Here is a 15,497-nt window from a genome sequence, read left to right as displayed (position 1 = left end):
ATGAATCTAGGAAACTTAACTAATATTTTTGCAATATATTGCAATATTTTCAGTTTTTTCCTTCTAGTTTCACTCTCTCTTATCTCATCTCTTTTGTATGGATTCAGTACAATGCAAAGAGTGAAAATAAATCTACAAACAAAACTGTGGCATTCTTCGTGTTCATGAATAGAGAGGGTTTCACTCACTGCAAAGTTGGAGTAACTCCACCTCAGCAAGGACAGAATAGTGAAAAAGCGTAATTTAGCTGGAGTTTCAACATCGTCAGAAGCAAGAAAGGGAAACAATGTAATTAGCAAGGACTGACAATTCATCTGCATGCACAAGAAAGTCAGAAAGTCAAAGAGCTCTCACTCCTCAGCATCGAGTGCAGCAGTAAAGGTGCGTGCTAAAGCAGAGGTGGCTAAGGCTAGAGCAGCAGTCGCAGAGAAAGAAGTGAAGCTCAAGTGAGAAAGTGCAGAGAAGGAAGCAGAGCTACATTTAGGAAAAGCAAAGTTGGAAGCTGAACTAAGTGCACTAGCACTTCAAAGAGAGGCAGCCACAGGCGTTAGAAGCAGCTGAAGACCTAGAGCTAGAAGGTTCAATTAAGACTGATTTATCTTCTCAACATGTTTTGCAAAATGAAACTGCAGCGTGTACTAACGAATATGTTGTAGCACAAGCTGAACTTCACGGACCACAGACTCAGGCGTCTGTCCACACCACTTTGCCTGAGGCAGTATTGTCAGAGATGAGCTACATAACAACAAAGCCCAAGACACAACATCATCCTCGCAAATCACCGCTAAAGGCAATGGTTCCATCATACATACCTGTGTATACACCATCCAACCAAAGCGTGGCACCCGGAACAGAACACTTGGCATGATACCTGGCTCGTCGTGATTTAGTGAGTACAAGTCTCTACCAATTTGATGATAAACCGGAAAATGATCTGGCATGGCAGTCATCATTCAGTAATGCTACTACTACAGGCTTAGGACTCACATCCACTGAAAGGTTAGACTTGCTGCTAATGTGGCTTGGACCAGAGTCCCTCAAGCACATCAAAAGGACTCGCTCGGAAAACCAGATGTAGCACTACAAAAGGCCTGGGACCGCCTCAAAGAGCACTATGCTGCACCTGAAGTAATGGAGAAGTCTCTGTTTAAAAGACTGGATAAATTTGTTAAGAGACAAGATGTTGTTAGGGTGTGCTCTTAAATTGACGTCATGATCTGTGAGAGACTACATGAGCAGAATAAAGCGGGCTCTCAGTTCCGGTCACTCCGATGATGAGAGTGTGTGATTATTCCTCTGTAAAGTTAGCTATGCTTAGTTAACCCGGTGTTCCTGCCCTAAAGATGGCAACTCCAACAGAAATCTCAAGAATATCAGTCAAAGATTGCGGGAAACTGAGGGACCTAGGCAATCTTCTCATGGAGCTCCAGGGTGCTAGAGAAGAAGGTTACCTCACAGGATTGACCTACCTTGACACTGTTAGGGGCATTGGGCCCATAGTGGAGAAACTTCCTCACGGGTTACAGGGGAAATGGCTCACAGTCGGCTCAAGATTTAAAGAAGAACACAACAGCTATATCCCTCCATTCGATTACTTTGCAGATTTCATATGTCAGGAAGCACATTAAAGGGATGACCCCAGCTTTATCCTTAATGTACCAGCAGCAACAGTTTAAAGTCTGACAATGTTGGCCCAAGAAACTATGGAAAGAAAATATCTGTGCACAATACGGATATCTCTTCAGGTAAAAACCCACCTGCAAACTCACTGGAGAAAAAGCCTGGTGGGCCAGAGAAAAACTGTCCTATTCATAACAAACCACATGTGCTGAGGAAATGCAGAGCATTTAGAGGGTAGACTCTAGAAGAACAAAGAACATTCTTAAGGAGAATGGGCTTTGTTTCAAGTGCTGCCCATCTGCTGGTCATCTTGCAAGAGACTGTAAGACAACCGTAAAATGCATTGAATGCAACAACGACCGTCATCATGCTGCTATGTATCCAGGCATCCAGGCCCACTGCCTCAAGTGTCCAAGACACCCCCACCAGACAATGGCAGGGAGGAAGAGGAACGGGGCGAACAGCAAGATCCTGCTTGAAGATCATTCTGGTTCGAGTGTATCATCATGGTCAACATGAGAGAGCAGCTAAAACGTATGTGATTTTGGATGATCAAAGTAACCATTCACTGGTGAGTTGAGACTTCTTTGAGCTCTTCAACATCAAGGGCCAACCATTCCTCTACTCGCTGAAGACCTGCTCCGGACTGGTCGAGAGATCAGGCAGAAAGACAGTGGGTTTTCAGGTCAAATCTCTTGACGGGCAGACCAGTTTATTGCTACCGCTGCTAATCGATTGTGATGAAATACTCAATGACCGCTCTGAAATACCAATGCCTGATGCGGCTCGTCATCACCCACACCTGCAGACTTAGTGCCATACATACCAGAGCTTGACCCCAAGGTGAAAATACTCATCTTGCTAAGCAGAGACATTGTGAGGGTCTATAAAGTCCGACAGCAAGTGAGTGGACCTCACAACACCCCTTTGCATGAAAAATGGATATAGGATGGGTCCTGGTTGGGGACGTGTGCTTAGGGAACGGGCACAAACCAGCTGTTGGCATGTTCAAAACAAATGTGCTGTAGAAAGGCCAACCTTCTATTCTCAAACCCTGCAAAGGCTTCATGAATCTGACTGAGGATGTGTCCCTTGGCGGGGAGCAGAAGAACCGACCATGCCATGCATCATTGAAAACCCTCGGACGAAGGGTCTTTAATGAGACAGATTCTGACAACAAACCCACTCCATCCATTGAGGACACAGTATTTTTGGAAATCATGGAACGAGAAATGTACAGAGACACATTAAACAACTGGGTCGCTCCTGTCCCCTGTAGAGTTCCCCGACAATGTTTATCCAACAACCTTGAACAGGTGTTTAATTAGACCAAACGCTTCTATGTCTGTGTTCATAATCGAGTCCGGCGAATTCGACAGTCAACAAGAACTGACCAATGGTTCTACGTCCATACAGAGAACAACCCGGCTAACCACGCATCCAGGTCAGTTCCTGCATCCCAACTGACCCAGAAGAAATGGATCACTGGACCAGCTTTTTTGTACAAACCAAGTCTACATAACGAAGATGCAAGCCAATCGTTTGAACTTCTAAACCCAGAATCAGACATGGAAATTCGCCCTGAAGAGATTAGTTTCCTGACTCAGACTCAAGGAAGAGGCCTTACCGCTGGACGTTTCCAGCGCTTTTCATCCATGCGCTCCCTCATCAGGGCTATTGCGCTACCTCATTCACATAGCTAGAGCTTACAGATATAACAAAAAGCCCAGTGAATGTAGATAGGGATGCTCCTCTTAGAGAACAAAAGGGGACCTGCGAAGCAGATCCCTGTATAGCCCCAATCCCCCGATCGGACTGTGGAACAAACTTCATAGCCGCTGCAAAGGAACTGGGAATAAGCCAACGACAACCTGATGTGACAGTGCAGAACTTCTTAAGCAAGCAGGGGTGCTTATGGGTGTTCAAACCTTCTCATGCGTCCCATATGGGAGGATCATGGGAACATATGATAGGCCTGTCAAGAAAGATCCTGGATGCAATCCTGCTACAAGAGAACATTCAAATTACTCATGACATCCTGTGCACACTCATTACGGAAATGGCGGCGATAATTAATGCCAGACCTCTCATCCCAGTCCCCACTGACCCAGAGTCACCCTTCATGTTGTCTCCCACAACGATACTTACCCGGAAGGTTGGGGTATCCCTACCACATGGAGACTTCACAGATGAGGATCTCCTCAGCAGACAATAGAGACAAGTGCAACCCTTCGCTGACTGGTTCTGGCGTCGCTGGCGTTAAGAGTTCCTCCTCACTCTACAAGCCTGCCAGAAATGGAGAGGTTCCCAACAGGACCTGAAAGAAGGGTACATTGTGCTCCTGAAGGACAATCAAGGTGCATGCAACGCGTGGCCAATGGCAAGGATTACAGCTGTGTTCCCAGGGAGAGACAGCAAAGTGGTGTCAGAAGTAGTTCTTCTGTCTAAAGATTGATGTTTAAGGTTCAGAAACATTTGATAATCAATAGTGTCCTTCAATGTCAGACGGGAGTGTTCTGCCTCTCAGGCATTAAAGCTGAATTTTTATGCAACCAACAGTGTATACTTTCAGTTTCATGCAGACTCTTAATTTGAAGTTTCATGCAGACTCTTATTTTGAAGTTGCTTTCTGAGCTAAAACAGGAGGTAGGAAAAAATTTGCCAGAAAACATGTAAAAAAAAGGAAGGCTGGTCATCGATGCAGTTTATCACACCAGAAAAAATACATCTCACCTGTTGATTCCCCAACAGAGGCATTGCTTGTATGTATTTCATTTTTGTTCTAGATAAGTTAACTCATAAGTATGTTAATGTAAAAATGAGGTTATAATTTAAATTTACAATTGTGGCATTGTTAAAACTATGAATACTTTTATCAGCTCATGGACATGTTAGCATTACCAGTTGGTTAAGCTGTTGAGTAATTTGCACAGCTTTAAGTAATGTTTATGAAACTAGAAAACTTAACTAATTGCAAAATGTTCATTTTTTCTTTCTAGTTTCACTCTCTCTTATCTCATCTCTTTTGTATGGATTCAGTACAATGCGAAGAGTGAAAATAAATCTACAAACAAAACTGCGGCATTCTTCGTGTTCATGAACAGAGAGAGTTTAACTCACTGTCTAGTTGGAGTTACTACACCTCAGCGAGGATAGAACAAGGGTCATCGGAGTTTCCCTTTCCTTCCGTCCAAGAACTGTACCTAAGCCACTGCAGGAACAGGGCTTAGGAAGAGTTAGAGTTAGGCCTCCTAGCCTTTCCATACATTCTTTGGACTGTTCCCATCAGAAAAACAGTACCGGAGTCATAAAGGCTGAACTAACAGACTAATCAACAGCTTCCTTCCCTTCCACAAGCTGTTAGATTGCTCAACTGCTGATCTGGAGCATGTGCACTACTGCACTTCATGAGCCTTTGCCATAGTTTTAGTTAAGATTATTTTTATTATATTTATATATTTGTTGGTGTTTATTGTGTTTGTGTTATGGGATCCTCAAGAAATGAAATCTCATTTTTGCTCCACTACTTTTGTTGGTAAAGCTAAATTTACAATAAAGCTTTGATTATTGATAATTGTGAGGCAGAAGTCACGTTCAGCATGGATCTAGTCAAGTTCGGAAAAATCTGACACATGGCTCTGGATGTCTGATTAGAAAAATACTTTGTGAGTTTTTACTTGCATTTTCAGATGATCTCTGCCTCCCCCTGACATACCTCCTACATAAGTAAAGTTAGCCTAATGTCCACCCACAATTCAAAGCATGAGAGCAACATCACCACGTGACTTTATTTTCCAGCTCAGGTCAGACAATCAACAATTAACATAAGCTACACCTCTTGATCATGCTCTTTCTCTGTATTGATGCAGAATCTTCCACGGCTACATCTTATATTCAAGAAAATTTCCACACCTCTACTGAATATGGTTTAACTTGCTTAACTAGCATGTTAGCATTGTGTTGGGAACATGTTAACATGCTGACACCTAAAACTGTGAAGCCTAATAGAACCACTTTGTTCTGTAGACTGTCCCATATAAACCAGATTGCAGTGGTGCTGGATAGATTTATTTATAATTAGAAACATTTAGATTTTATGGCAAAGTATTTGAATAATATGAAAACATACAAAACATGGAATTATAGTCTCACAAAAAATCTTTTGATCTTTTGGGCTTACAACATCTGAGGACAATACTGATGGTTCAAACTGGAAGACAAAATATAGATCTAAGTGATGAATTTAAAACTTTGAGCATTATCCTTTTAAGGAGCTGTTTCTTTCCTCTGAGAACCCTTTTGCCTCTGTCTGCGTTTGTGTGTTCATGTATGTGTTTCTTTCTGTGTGTAGGCTATCAGTGACGCTGTCTTGCCCCTTGGATCTTACACTCTTCCCAATGGACACACAGCTATGTAAGATGCAACTGGAGAGCTGTGAGTACACACACACACACACACACACACACACACACACACACAGTGAGTGTCAAAGTCAAGTCAATAAATTATTAATTTGTTCATTCGTAGGCTGAAAGAGACGATAGTGTTTAATGTCAAGAAAATATTGAAATACACAGAGTACGAATATCTACAGATGATAAAAACCCCTGAATGTTACATTACAGCCCATAAAAAGTACAAAGAATGGGCTAATTTCAAAATATTAAAAACAATGATGGAGTTGGTGATATGGTGATATCTGCTTTTGGCGAGGGTGGGCTCTCTGCATCTCCTAAGTGTTTGGCTTGCAAACGATATCTGAGACTCGACGTACTTCAATGGTAACTCATTTCATGTCGACAGTACCGGCAGATAACATTTGTCCTATCAACCGAACCATCTCGCTGTTTTGAAAGTAAATTTGCCGTTCATAAGTCCTTTCTCCATTTCCTTTCACTTTCACTTTTCAGTCCACCGTGTTTTTCCCGAATGCCAACCCTGCTTCTTCTTCTTCTGATTCCATTTCTTATTCTTCTGCCACCCTCTGGAACTACAGATGCCATCGACGGCCATAAATCAAACAATGCGCATTTCTTTTTTTTTTTTTTTAATGTTTAAGAGGATGTTGCGTTAACGAGTTAATAACGCGTTAACTTTGACAGCCCTAATATATATATATGTATATATATATATATATATATATATATATATATATATATATATATATATATACTGTATTTATTGCATATATATATATATATATATATAATAAATACAGTATCAATGCTTTTACATATAGAAGTTTCAAGGAAATTAAAATAATCATTCTTCGGAAAACTGATAGCCAATTAAAAAGTGTGTTTTTCACAGCCTTTGCAAGACCTCTGACACTGCAGTCATGCACTGTAGTCATGCAGGACCAAATAACTTCAAGAGAGGGTGTACTGAAAAGAGCTAATGAAAAGCAGTGGGCCTGGCGGGAATTGATTCTTTTAACAGAACATAGATATGCAAAGTTTTAATGGTCTGTCCAAATGAGAAAAGGCTCCATGGTCCCTTCTAGCCAATGTTGCAACTCCTATGTCGGAAGGCACAGGGATGAAGCTTGTGAGAAGAGGCGTTATGTTTGGAGAGTTCAAAAGTCCACCTCCACCATGAACTGGCAGGCCTGGTCGGGATGTTGAAGGATAGGGGACAGGGGTCTGGCTGAAGCTACCCTTGAGCTATCATGAAGCCCAAAAAGCTGACTTCAGCCGAGTGGATCTCACACTTTCCACTCGAAAAATTACATATTCTGGTTTCATGTAAAGTTTAGTGTTCAGAAGTGGTCATAGCACCAGCCTCACTTGCTTCCTCTAGTGTTCTGGAGAAAATCAGGATATCATCCAAATAAACAAATACAAAAAGGATTTAGCATGTCTCTGAGAATGTCATTCATTAGAGCTTGGAAAACAGCAGAGGCGTTAGAAAGACCAAACAGCAATGCAGGACCAGGTGGTAGCCAAGGTCCTGTGTGCTGAAAACTCGGGCGTGACACAAAGGCTCGAATGATGGGTCATTTTTTCTCTCTCTATGTGAGATTGCAATCAGCTGATATTTGCTATTGCGCCACAGTAACAGAAGCAGTGTTTGCAGTACCAGTGCAGCAGTGTACACTGTAAAAAACAAACTGTAAAAAAAAATAGTCAATGACTAGCAGCTACGGCTGCCAAACAAAAACCGTAATATTAAAGAAAAGTAAAATACAGAAGAAAAATACCATTATTTTATAGATTTTTCCTAAATTATTACAATCAAGCACTTTGAATAAAGTGACAATGCTAAGAGTTCTGCAGAAAAATATCATTATTCTACAGATGTTTCCTATATTATGATCAAACACCTTTAATATGCCTTAAAAACCATCTTGGAAAAACAGTCAAATGACTGGCAGCTACGACTGCCAAACAAAAACCCTAAATATTTTCACTGTTTCAATTAGGGGTGCACCGATCCGATATTAAGATCGGATATCGGCCCCGATATTGACAAAACGGCTGGATCAGGGATTGGTAAAATGAACAGATCCACGGGCTGATCCATTTTTTTTTTTTTTTTTTTCCTCCGTCGCAACACATCCTACGTCATTCGTCAGCGTTAGTGTGTCGCATGCTGGAAGAGCACTAGTTGTTGTTGGACCAATTTTTAATAGTTTATTCTCAGGTTCAGCTGCTATGTTTTATGTTGGATTCTTACTCACGTCACATTTCTCCGCTGATTAGCTGTTAGCCCCGCCATCAGTTGTTAGCCTCACCTCAAACCGACGTACTCAATACTATGTGGGTTGTCCATCGTTGCTCCGTGGGTCGTCCCTCCACCACAACCTCAGGGTTATTCACCGCTGGGCTCCTTTGTCACAGCAATGTTGGATGGTCGCTACTCCACTGTTGCTGGCGGGGTCTTCAGGTGTTCAGCACAGGAGCACCTGGACCTCTGCTTTCATGTCACCCCAGGCTTCTTCGCTTGGATTGGATCTCTTGGGCTCCTGCGTCCCCCCTGCTGTGTGCACGGAGCATCCAGACGCTAGTTTGTTTACGGACGGTGCTACTGACTTCGGTGCTATTGTTCCCTCTGTGCTGACTGACAGGGGCTCCATTTATTCTTTGTTTTGTTTGTTCCACTTTGTTACGTGTGTCCTTGGGTACCCTGACAGGCGCTATATAAATTAAATGTATTATTATTATTATTAATGTTACACATGTTTACAATGTTCGCTATCTGTTCGATTTTTTTGTCTTAGTTAGGAAAATCTGGTTCTTTTAGTCCCTTTCACATGGTGGAAGGTATACAGTTTATTATTAATTCAACAACGGTATCGGATCGGTATCGACAGATACACAAAGTCCAGGCATCGGTATCAGTATCGGGACTGAAAAAGTCGGATCGGTGCATCCCTACTTGCATTGTTCCAGTCCTTTAGTCCTTCCTTATTAAGTCTGCATTCTTTTGGAGATAACATTTAGCAGCAGAAGCAGTGCAAGCTGTCATTTCTGTTTGAGTACATCAGTCACCTTCTTTTGATTTTTTCAGCATTGACTAAGACTCTGTTACAAAAGTCATGTTGACACTCTCCATCTTTGTTTTTGGAAAATGTGTAACTGCTTTTTTATTTGAAATGGTCATCTGTGAACAAACTCTCATCTCACTTTGTCAGTTAGAAGAGATGTCCAGTCAGCAGGTCTGTTGGTGCAGCCTTTAGTCCTGATGCTGTGTCACTCTGCTGTGCTGAGATAGAGGGACAGGAGCACCTGATGCTGTGTCACTGGGCTGGTGCTGAAATATGTTAAATGCATCTGAAGAGAGAAGAGAAGTATATGTGACCACTGGATGTTAGATTTTAATTAAAAAAAAAAAAAAAACAGATTGGTGTGTGCCATACATAAGACTATTATAGTGCAGTGTATATAGGAGTATAGGTGTGGAGTATTAACAGTAATGCACTTTAACTGCACTTTAACACTGATGTAAACTTTAACAAACATAAACTGTTAACTGTTACATTAACTTACATACAAGCAGTAAAGACACCTGTAAAATAACAGGCCTAACATTTACTTTCCAAATGTCCCTGATGGATTTAAGCGGAGTAACATTAGCACACGTCGACTCAGCGAGTTATTGATTGTTAAACAATGCTGCTGTCGTCTGAAGTAAGCTAGCAAGCTAACACTCTGCTCCAACAACTGTAACTACGATCATTTAACTATTAATTTCATTCACTTCTTCACACTGACGTAACTGTACCTCTATCCTCTTCATGTGTTCCTTCCTCTTCTTTCCTTCTTTTCCTTCACTGAGCGCCGGATGCTTTCAGTCTTTTGGACTTTGTGGTTCCGCTACAATATCAGTAAATCTCGACCCGCCCCCCTCACAGAGGACAGGTAGAGTGCACTGAGCCAGGAACCTCTTCACCTCTCTCACTCCACTCACTCAGGTTCACTGTAACTGTAACACAAAAATATATACTTATATTTAGATATATAGCCTACCTCAAGAATATAATAACCTTTTTGTGTATCTGTTGAAGGAACATTAGTATTCCTATTTAGGCTACATGCAGATAGGTTATAGATTTAATTATGTTAAATATAATTTCCTTATTTGGCTAAAATCTTTTTCCTGTGTTTTATCGTTATTATAATCATGGTCAACTAATTAAAGGCAAAAGTACAAAATCAATAATTGATCGGAAATTTTCAAGTAAAAATCAGTATTGGTATTGGTATCGGTATCGGCAATACTGGCCCTGTATTTACTTGGTATCGCCCACTCCTAGTGGTCAGGCAGCCCGACTGTCGGTAGCGTCGTACTCAGTTGAAAGTGACGTATTTTCAAAAAGAAGGGGCGCACAGTTGTCATTGGCCAGTTTTCTTGATGACAGCCACCAATCACGTTCAAAGCAACATGGCTAGACAGCCAATAGCAATTGTATCAGGGGTGGTATCGTTTTCTTTATGAAGAAGAGATTATGAAGAAAATAAAATAAATGTTCATATATTTTTATTTTTGTAGGCTGATATATTCAATTACATAAGCATCTCTTTCTCTCTCTGTCACACACGATCTACTGTATTATGTGTAAAGCACTATATAAACAAAGGTGAGTTGACTTCACTGAATTAAGCAAAATATCAAAAGCATCAATATTTTACTTGCATTCCAGAATGTGGTCATCATTTATATTTTCAAGGTACTGTCATTTTCAATTTGCTGGATAGCAGAAAAAGGCCTATTCTGATTTAACGTAACACAATAGATAGACATTATATTAATCTTCCTTGGAATTTACAAATGCTAAGCCACTCATAACCTTTTATTTTGCATTAATCTTTGTTATTTAAGCATCGTCCGAATTCAAGCTTTACCAATCAACAAGTTTACCGATTGCACCTGAACCTTTTAACCTCCCCTTCCCCCACACTTAATGCCTACAGCTGTCTGGACTATTGCAATCCTTTTTCCTGACTTTGCCTTTATTCATTGTATTTTTGTCTGATTTAGAATTACAGTTTGAATATTAAAGTACTAACTATAAATGTCTACACCAATACTTTTATACATACCGTATAAGTACTAGTGAACAAGAGTGTGAGCGAGATTTAGATAGATGGATAGATAGATAGATAGATAGATAGATAGATAGATAAATTGATGGATAGAATTACTTTAATGATCCCAGACTGGGAAATTATTTTGTTACAGCAGCAGTGGGTCCGCAAATAAAACACTTCGTACATAACATAAATAGAATCCAATATACACATAGTGTATATATACAGTGCACAGTGTGCACAATAAACAGTAATAATATATACAACAAAACAAAATATGCAAAATATACTATAACAATAATAATATATACAACAGAACAGTAGAGAGACCAGAGTTCTCTGTCAGGCAGAGGTGAGAGAGTTGTTGTATAAAGTGATCCTGTATCTGTTGCTACGACAGCGAAGCTGAAGCAGCCTTCCGGAGAAGGTGCTCTGCTGTCTGACCAGTGTGAGTTGGAGAGGGTGGAGAGGATTATCCATGATGGATAACAGTTTTTTCAGTGTCCTCCTCTCCACCACAGCCTCCAGAGTGTCCTGTTTGCAGCCAATCACAGAGCCAGCCTTCCTGATCAGTTTGTTGAGTCTGTTGGTGTCGCTGGCTCCGATGCTGCTTCCCCAACAAACCACAGCAAAGAAAAGTACACTGGCCACCACAGACTGATAAAAGATCTCCAACATCTTGCTGCACACGTTGAAGGATCTCAGCTTCCTCAGGAAGTAAAGTCTGCTCATCCCCTTCTTGTACACAGCTTCAGTGTTAGATCTCCAGTCCAGTCTGTGGTTGATGGTAACACTCAGGTACTTGTAATCCTCCACTGCCTCCACATCCCTTCCCAGAATGCACAGAGGTTGGAAAGCCGTCTTCCTCTTCTTCCTGAAATCTATCACCATCTCTCTGGTCTTGCTGATGTTCAGCCGCAGGTGATTCTGTCCAGTCCACTCCACAAAGTTGTCTACCAGTGCCCTGTACTCCTCCTCCTGTCCCTCACTTATACAGCCAACAACAGCCAAGTCGTCAGAAAACTTTTGCAGGTGACACGACCCGGTGTTGTACTGAAAGTCAGTGGTGTATAAGGTGAACAGGAAAGGAGACAGTACAGTCCCCTGTGGAGCTCCTGTATCACTCACCACCGCATCAGACAGAACACTGCCCATACGGACAAACTGTGACCTGCCTGTCAGGTAGTCAGTAATCCAGGAGATCATTGTGTCGTCTACACCCATCACCCGCAGCTTCTCCCCCAGTAGCAGTGGCTGAATGGTGTTAAAAGCACTAGAGAAATCAAAGAATGTGATTCTCACAGTGCCTCCTCCACCATCCAGGTGCGAATGGGCTCGTTGCAGCAGGTAGATGACAGCGTCATCAACTCCCAAGTGGGGCTGGTAAGCAAATTGCAGAGGGTCTAGCAGGGCTCTCACCTGCGGCCTCAGGTTGGCCAAAACCAGTCTCTCCAGCACCTTCATGACGTAAGATGTGAGGGCCACTGGTCGATAGTCATTGAGTCATGTTGATTACCTTAACATTACAGAGAAAAACGTTGGTAGTATGGACATAAACCTTTATATAATGAGCTACATATTTTTCAAACAGAATTTGAATTCAAAAATACACAGATATAAAAACCAATCTTTACCTTATAATTACAGAGAGAAACATTAGCATGCTAGTATGGACATAAACCCAGAGGTGGAAAAAGTACTCACATTTGGTACTTAAGTAAAGTATAGATGCTTGTGTAAAAAATACTCTAGTAAAAGTAGAAGTACTGATTCAGCTCATTTACTCAAGTAAAAGTAATAAAGTACAGGCTCTGAAATGTACTTAAGTACAAAAGTAGAAATTTTTTGCCATAAATAATACACAATAACTCTTTTGATAACTCAACAATACGAAAGGTTCTTTGCACACAAAATAGGAAAGTTTTTTTTATTAACAACATGTTAAAAAACATAAATCACTGGACACAGTCTGTTTGCTTGAAGTTACATTTCAGACAGAATAATCAAGACTGAATTGACCAGGGGATGAAATCTACCCAAGAGGAGCTTTCTGGCAGAGAGCCCTGAAGAGTAATGTCTCACAACAGTGGCAAAACAGCAATTAATTGAGGATTATTGGGTTGTTGTTTTTTTTAAAAACCGAGCGCTAGCTAGTGTTAGCTCTATACTATCAAAACAATGTGTTGTCATAGCATTGCTAACGTTGTAAACTGGCCTACACGAAATGCTAAATGAGCTAATAATAACTGAAAATACACCTTACCTGCATGTGTTTATTCAGATTTGACAGAGAGTTCTTGAATGCCAGAAGCTCGTGGTTTTTAGGTTGGCACAGGACACAACGCATTCGCCATGAGCCGACCACCTCACACAGTTTTTTTAAATAAGGTCATGGGTGGGGAATGTCTTGCTTCTCCGAATATGATGCGTCGTCGTTCCCTGGTTCACTTTCTTTCTCCATGTCGCTGCTACAAGTTTTCTCTCTAACATAACCTGTAACTCACGGCGATTCTCTCTGCAGTTAACTTTCACTTTCTAGGTAGTTATGTCTTAAGCCCAGTTTATGCTTCTGCGTCGCGGCGACGGCGTAGCTACGTCGTCGACCCTACGCCGTCGGCGTAGCTACGTCGTCGACCCTACGCCGTCATTGAGCATTCGAAGTTCTGCGTCGAGGGAACGCGTTGTTCTGCTATTCACCGCCAAGCCGCTAGGGGGGTGTGGCTGTGAGTTGTTTGCCATTTGACAATCCTTGTAATGTCTTGAAGACAAGTTGTCAAGGTGGTCATTTTTTCTGACCTCCTCGATAATTCTCTCGTCTGCCTGGTCCATTTTTTCCGTGCCGCTCGTACCACAAAAACTTTAAAAATGGCGGTGTTGTTGTACTGTTTACCGGAAAAGCAACTGCCAGAAATAACGTTCTGAGCGGACTAATCACAGGCCTTGCTGTTCGCGTCTCAACGCGTCGACGTGACGCGTAGTCAGGATCTTTTGGAGGCGCATGTCAGGCTACGGCGTAGGGGTCTGCGTCGACGATGTAGCTGCGCCGTCGCCGCGATGCAGAAGGATAAATCAGGCTTTATACGTGTTGTGTCGTCATCCGCGGAGGTTGAAAAAGTAGCGAGCCTGTTTTGACAATGTAAGGAGTAGAAAGTTAAAAAAAAAATGCTTTTAAATGTAGGGAGTAAAAGTAAGAAGTCGTCAGAAAAATAAATACTCAAGTAAAGTACAGATACCTGAAAAATCTACTTAAGTACAGTAACGAAGTATTTTTACTTCGTTACTTGCCACCTCTGCATAAACCTTTATATAAAAAGCTACATATTTAATTACAGAGCTGGAATGTAAAAGTACACATACATCTAAAACTAATCAGATTTACCTTAAAATTACAGAGAAAAACGTTAAAATGTTAGAATGGACTTAAACCTTTATGTAACAAGCTACATATTTAAATACAGTTGAATGTATAATTACATGCAAATATAAAAATGATAAGATTTACCTTAAAATTACAGAGAAAAGTGTTAAGATTGTTAGTATGGACATAAACTTTGATATGATATACCAGGCTACATATTTAATTACAGATAATTGCTGTCATTCTATGTGAAGTTGAATGTCATTTAAGAAAACAGAAAAGATCATGTAAAATTAATGTAGTATTTTTCTGTAAAAAAATGAGAATTGAATGTAATTTATCATTACTGTAATAATGCTTTAAATAACAGGTGGATTGTTGATTTAATGTCTAATTTTTACAGTTTTGTACACTATTTTTAAAGAACAGAAAAACTGTTCTTGAAAAATAGAGTCATATACTGTAAAATTAGGATTCTTTTTTACAGTGTAGTTTTCCTCAGCCAACAAAGTGATGGAGTGTTAGTTTAACATTATACTACCGAACACTACTTCAGACAAGGGCTGGGCGAAAAATTAGCAAAATAAATTAATTTGAGTTTTTGGTTAAGGACGATTTTTAAAAATGAAAATTGTTTTTTTTATTTAACTTGTTCCGCCGCTGCTACTCGTGGGCTCCCGTAGTTCATAGTCAGCTCCGCCCTCCTCCCTGCATTGACTTTCCACAGAGAAACAAACACAACATGCAGCGAGCAAGGAATTCGTTCATAAAAAGGCACTGTCTCGTTAGCTTGGTTTTGTGGCGTCAGACCTCGAACAAACCACCGTCCGCTGCAAAGTTTGTTCAAAGGCCGTTGCAACTAAAGGCAGCGGACCGAACCATTTATTTCAGCATCTCAAACAGACGCCTGGATCGCAGTGGGACACTTGTTGTTCACTACAAGATGTACAGCCCACACGTATCCGCTATAAAGCAGCCAACATTAGCGG

General features: G+C 41.0%; 1 protein-coding gene across 6 annotated transcripts in view; it reads left to right on the top strand.

Moving 5' to 3' along the window:
• LOC115579487 (glycine receptor subunit beta-like) overlaps nt 1-15,497 on the top strand; it is a 263,157-nt gene that overhangs the window by 175,713 nt on the left and 71,947 nt on the right. For all 6 annotated transcript variants that reach the window (XM_030413081.1, XM_030413068.1, XM_030413073.1 and 3 more), the window contains one exon: nt 5,972-6,054. In XM_030413081.1, the coding sequence (XP_030268941.1) occupies nt 5,972-6,054 (83 nt within the window). The remainder of the gene's footprint in view (nt 1-5,971; nt 6,055-15,497) is intronic.

Source organism: Sparus aurata, chromosome 1, assembly GCF_900880675.1.
Source record: "Sparus aurata chromosome 1, fSpaAur1.1, whole genome shotgun sequence".
Taxonomy (NCBI): domain Eukaryota; kingdom Metazoa; phylum Chordata; class Actinopteri; order Spariformes; family Sparidae; genus Sparus; species Sparus aurata.
This window is presented reverse-complemented; position numbering and strand designations above follow the sequence as displayed.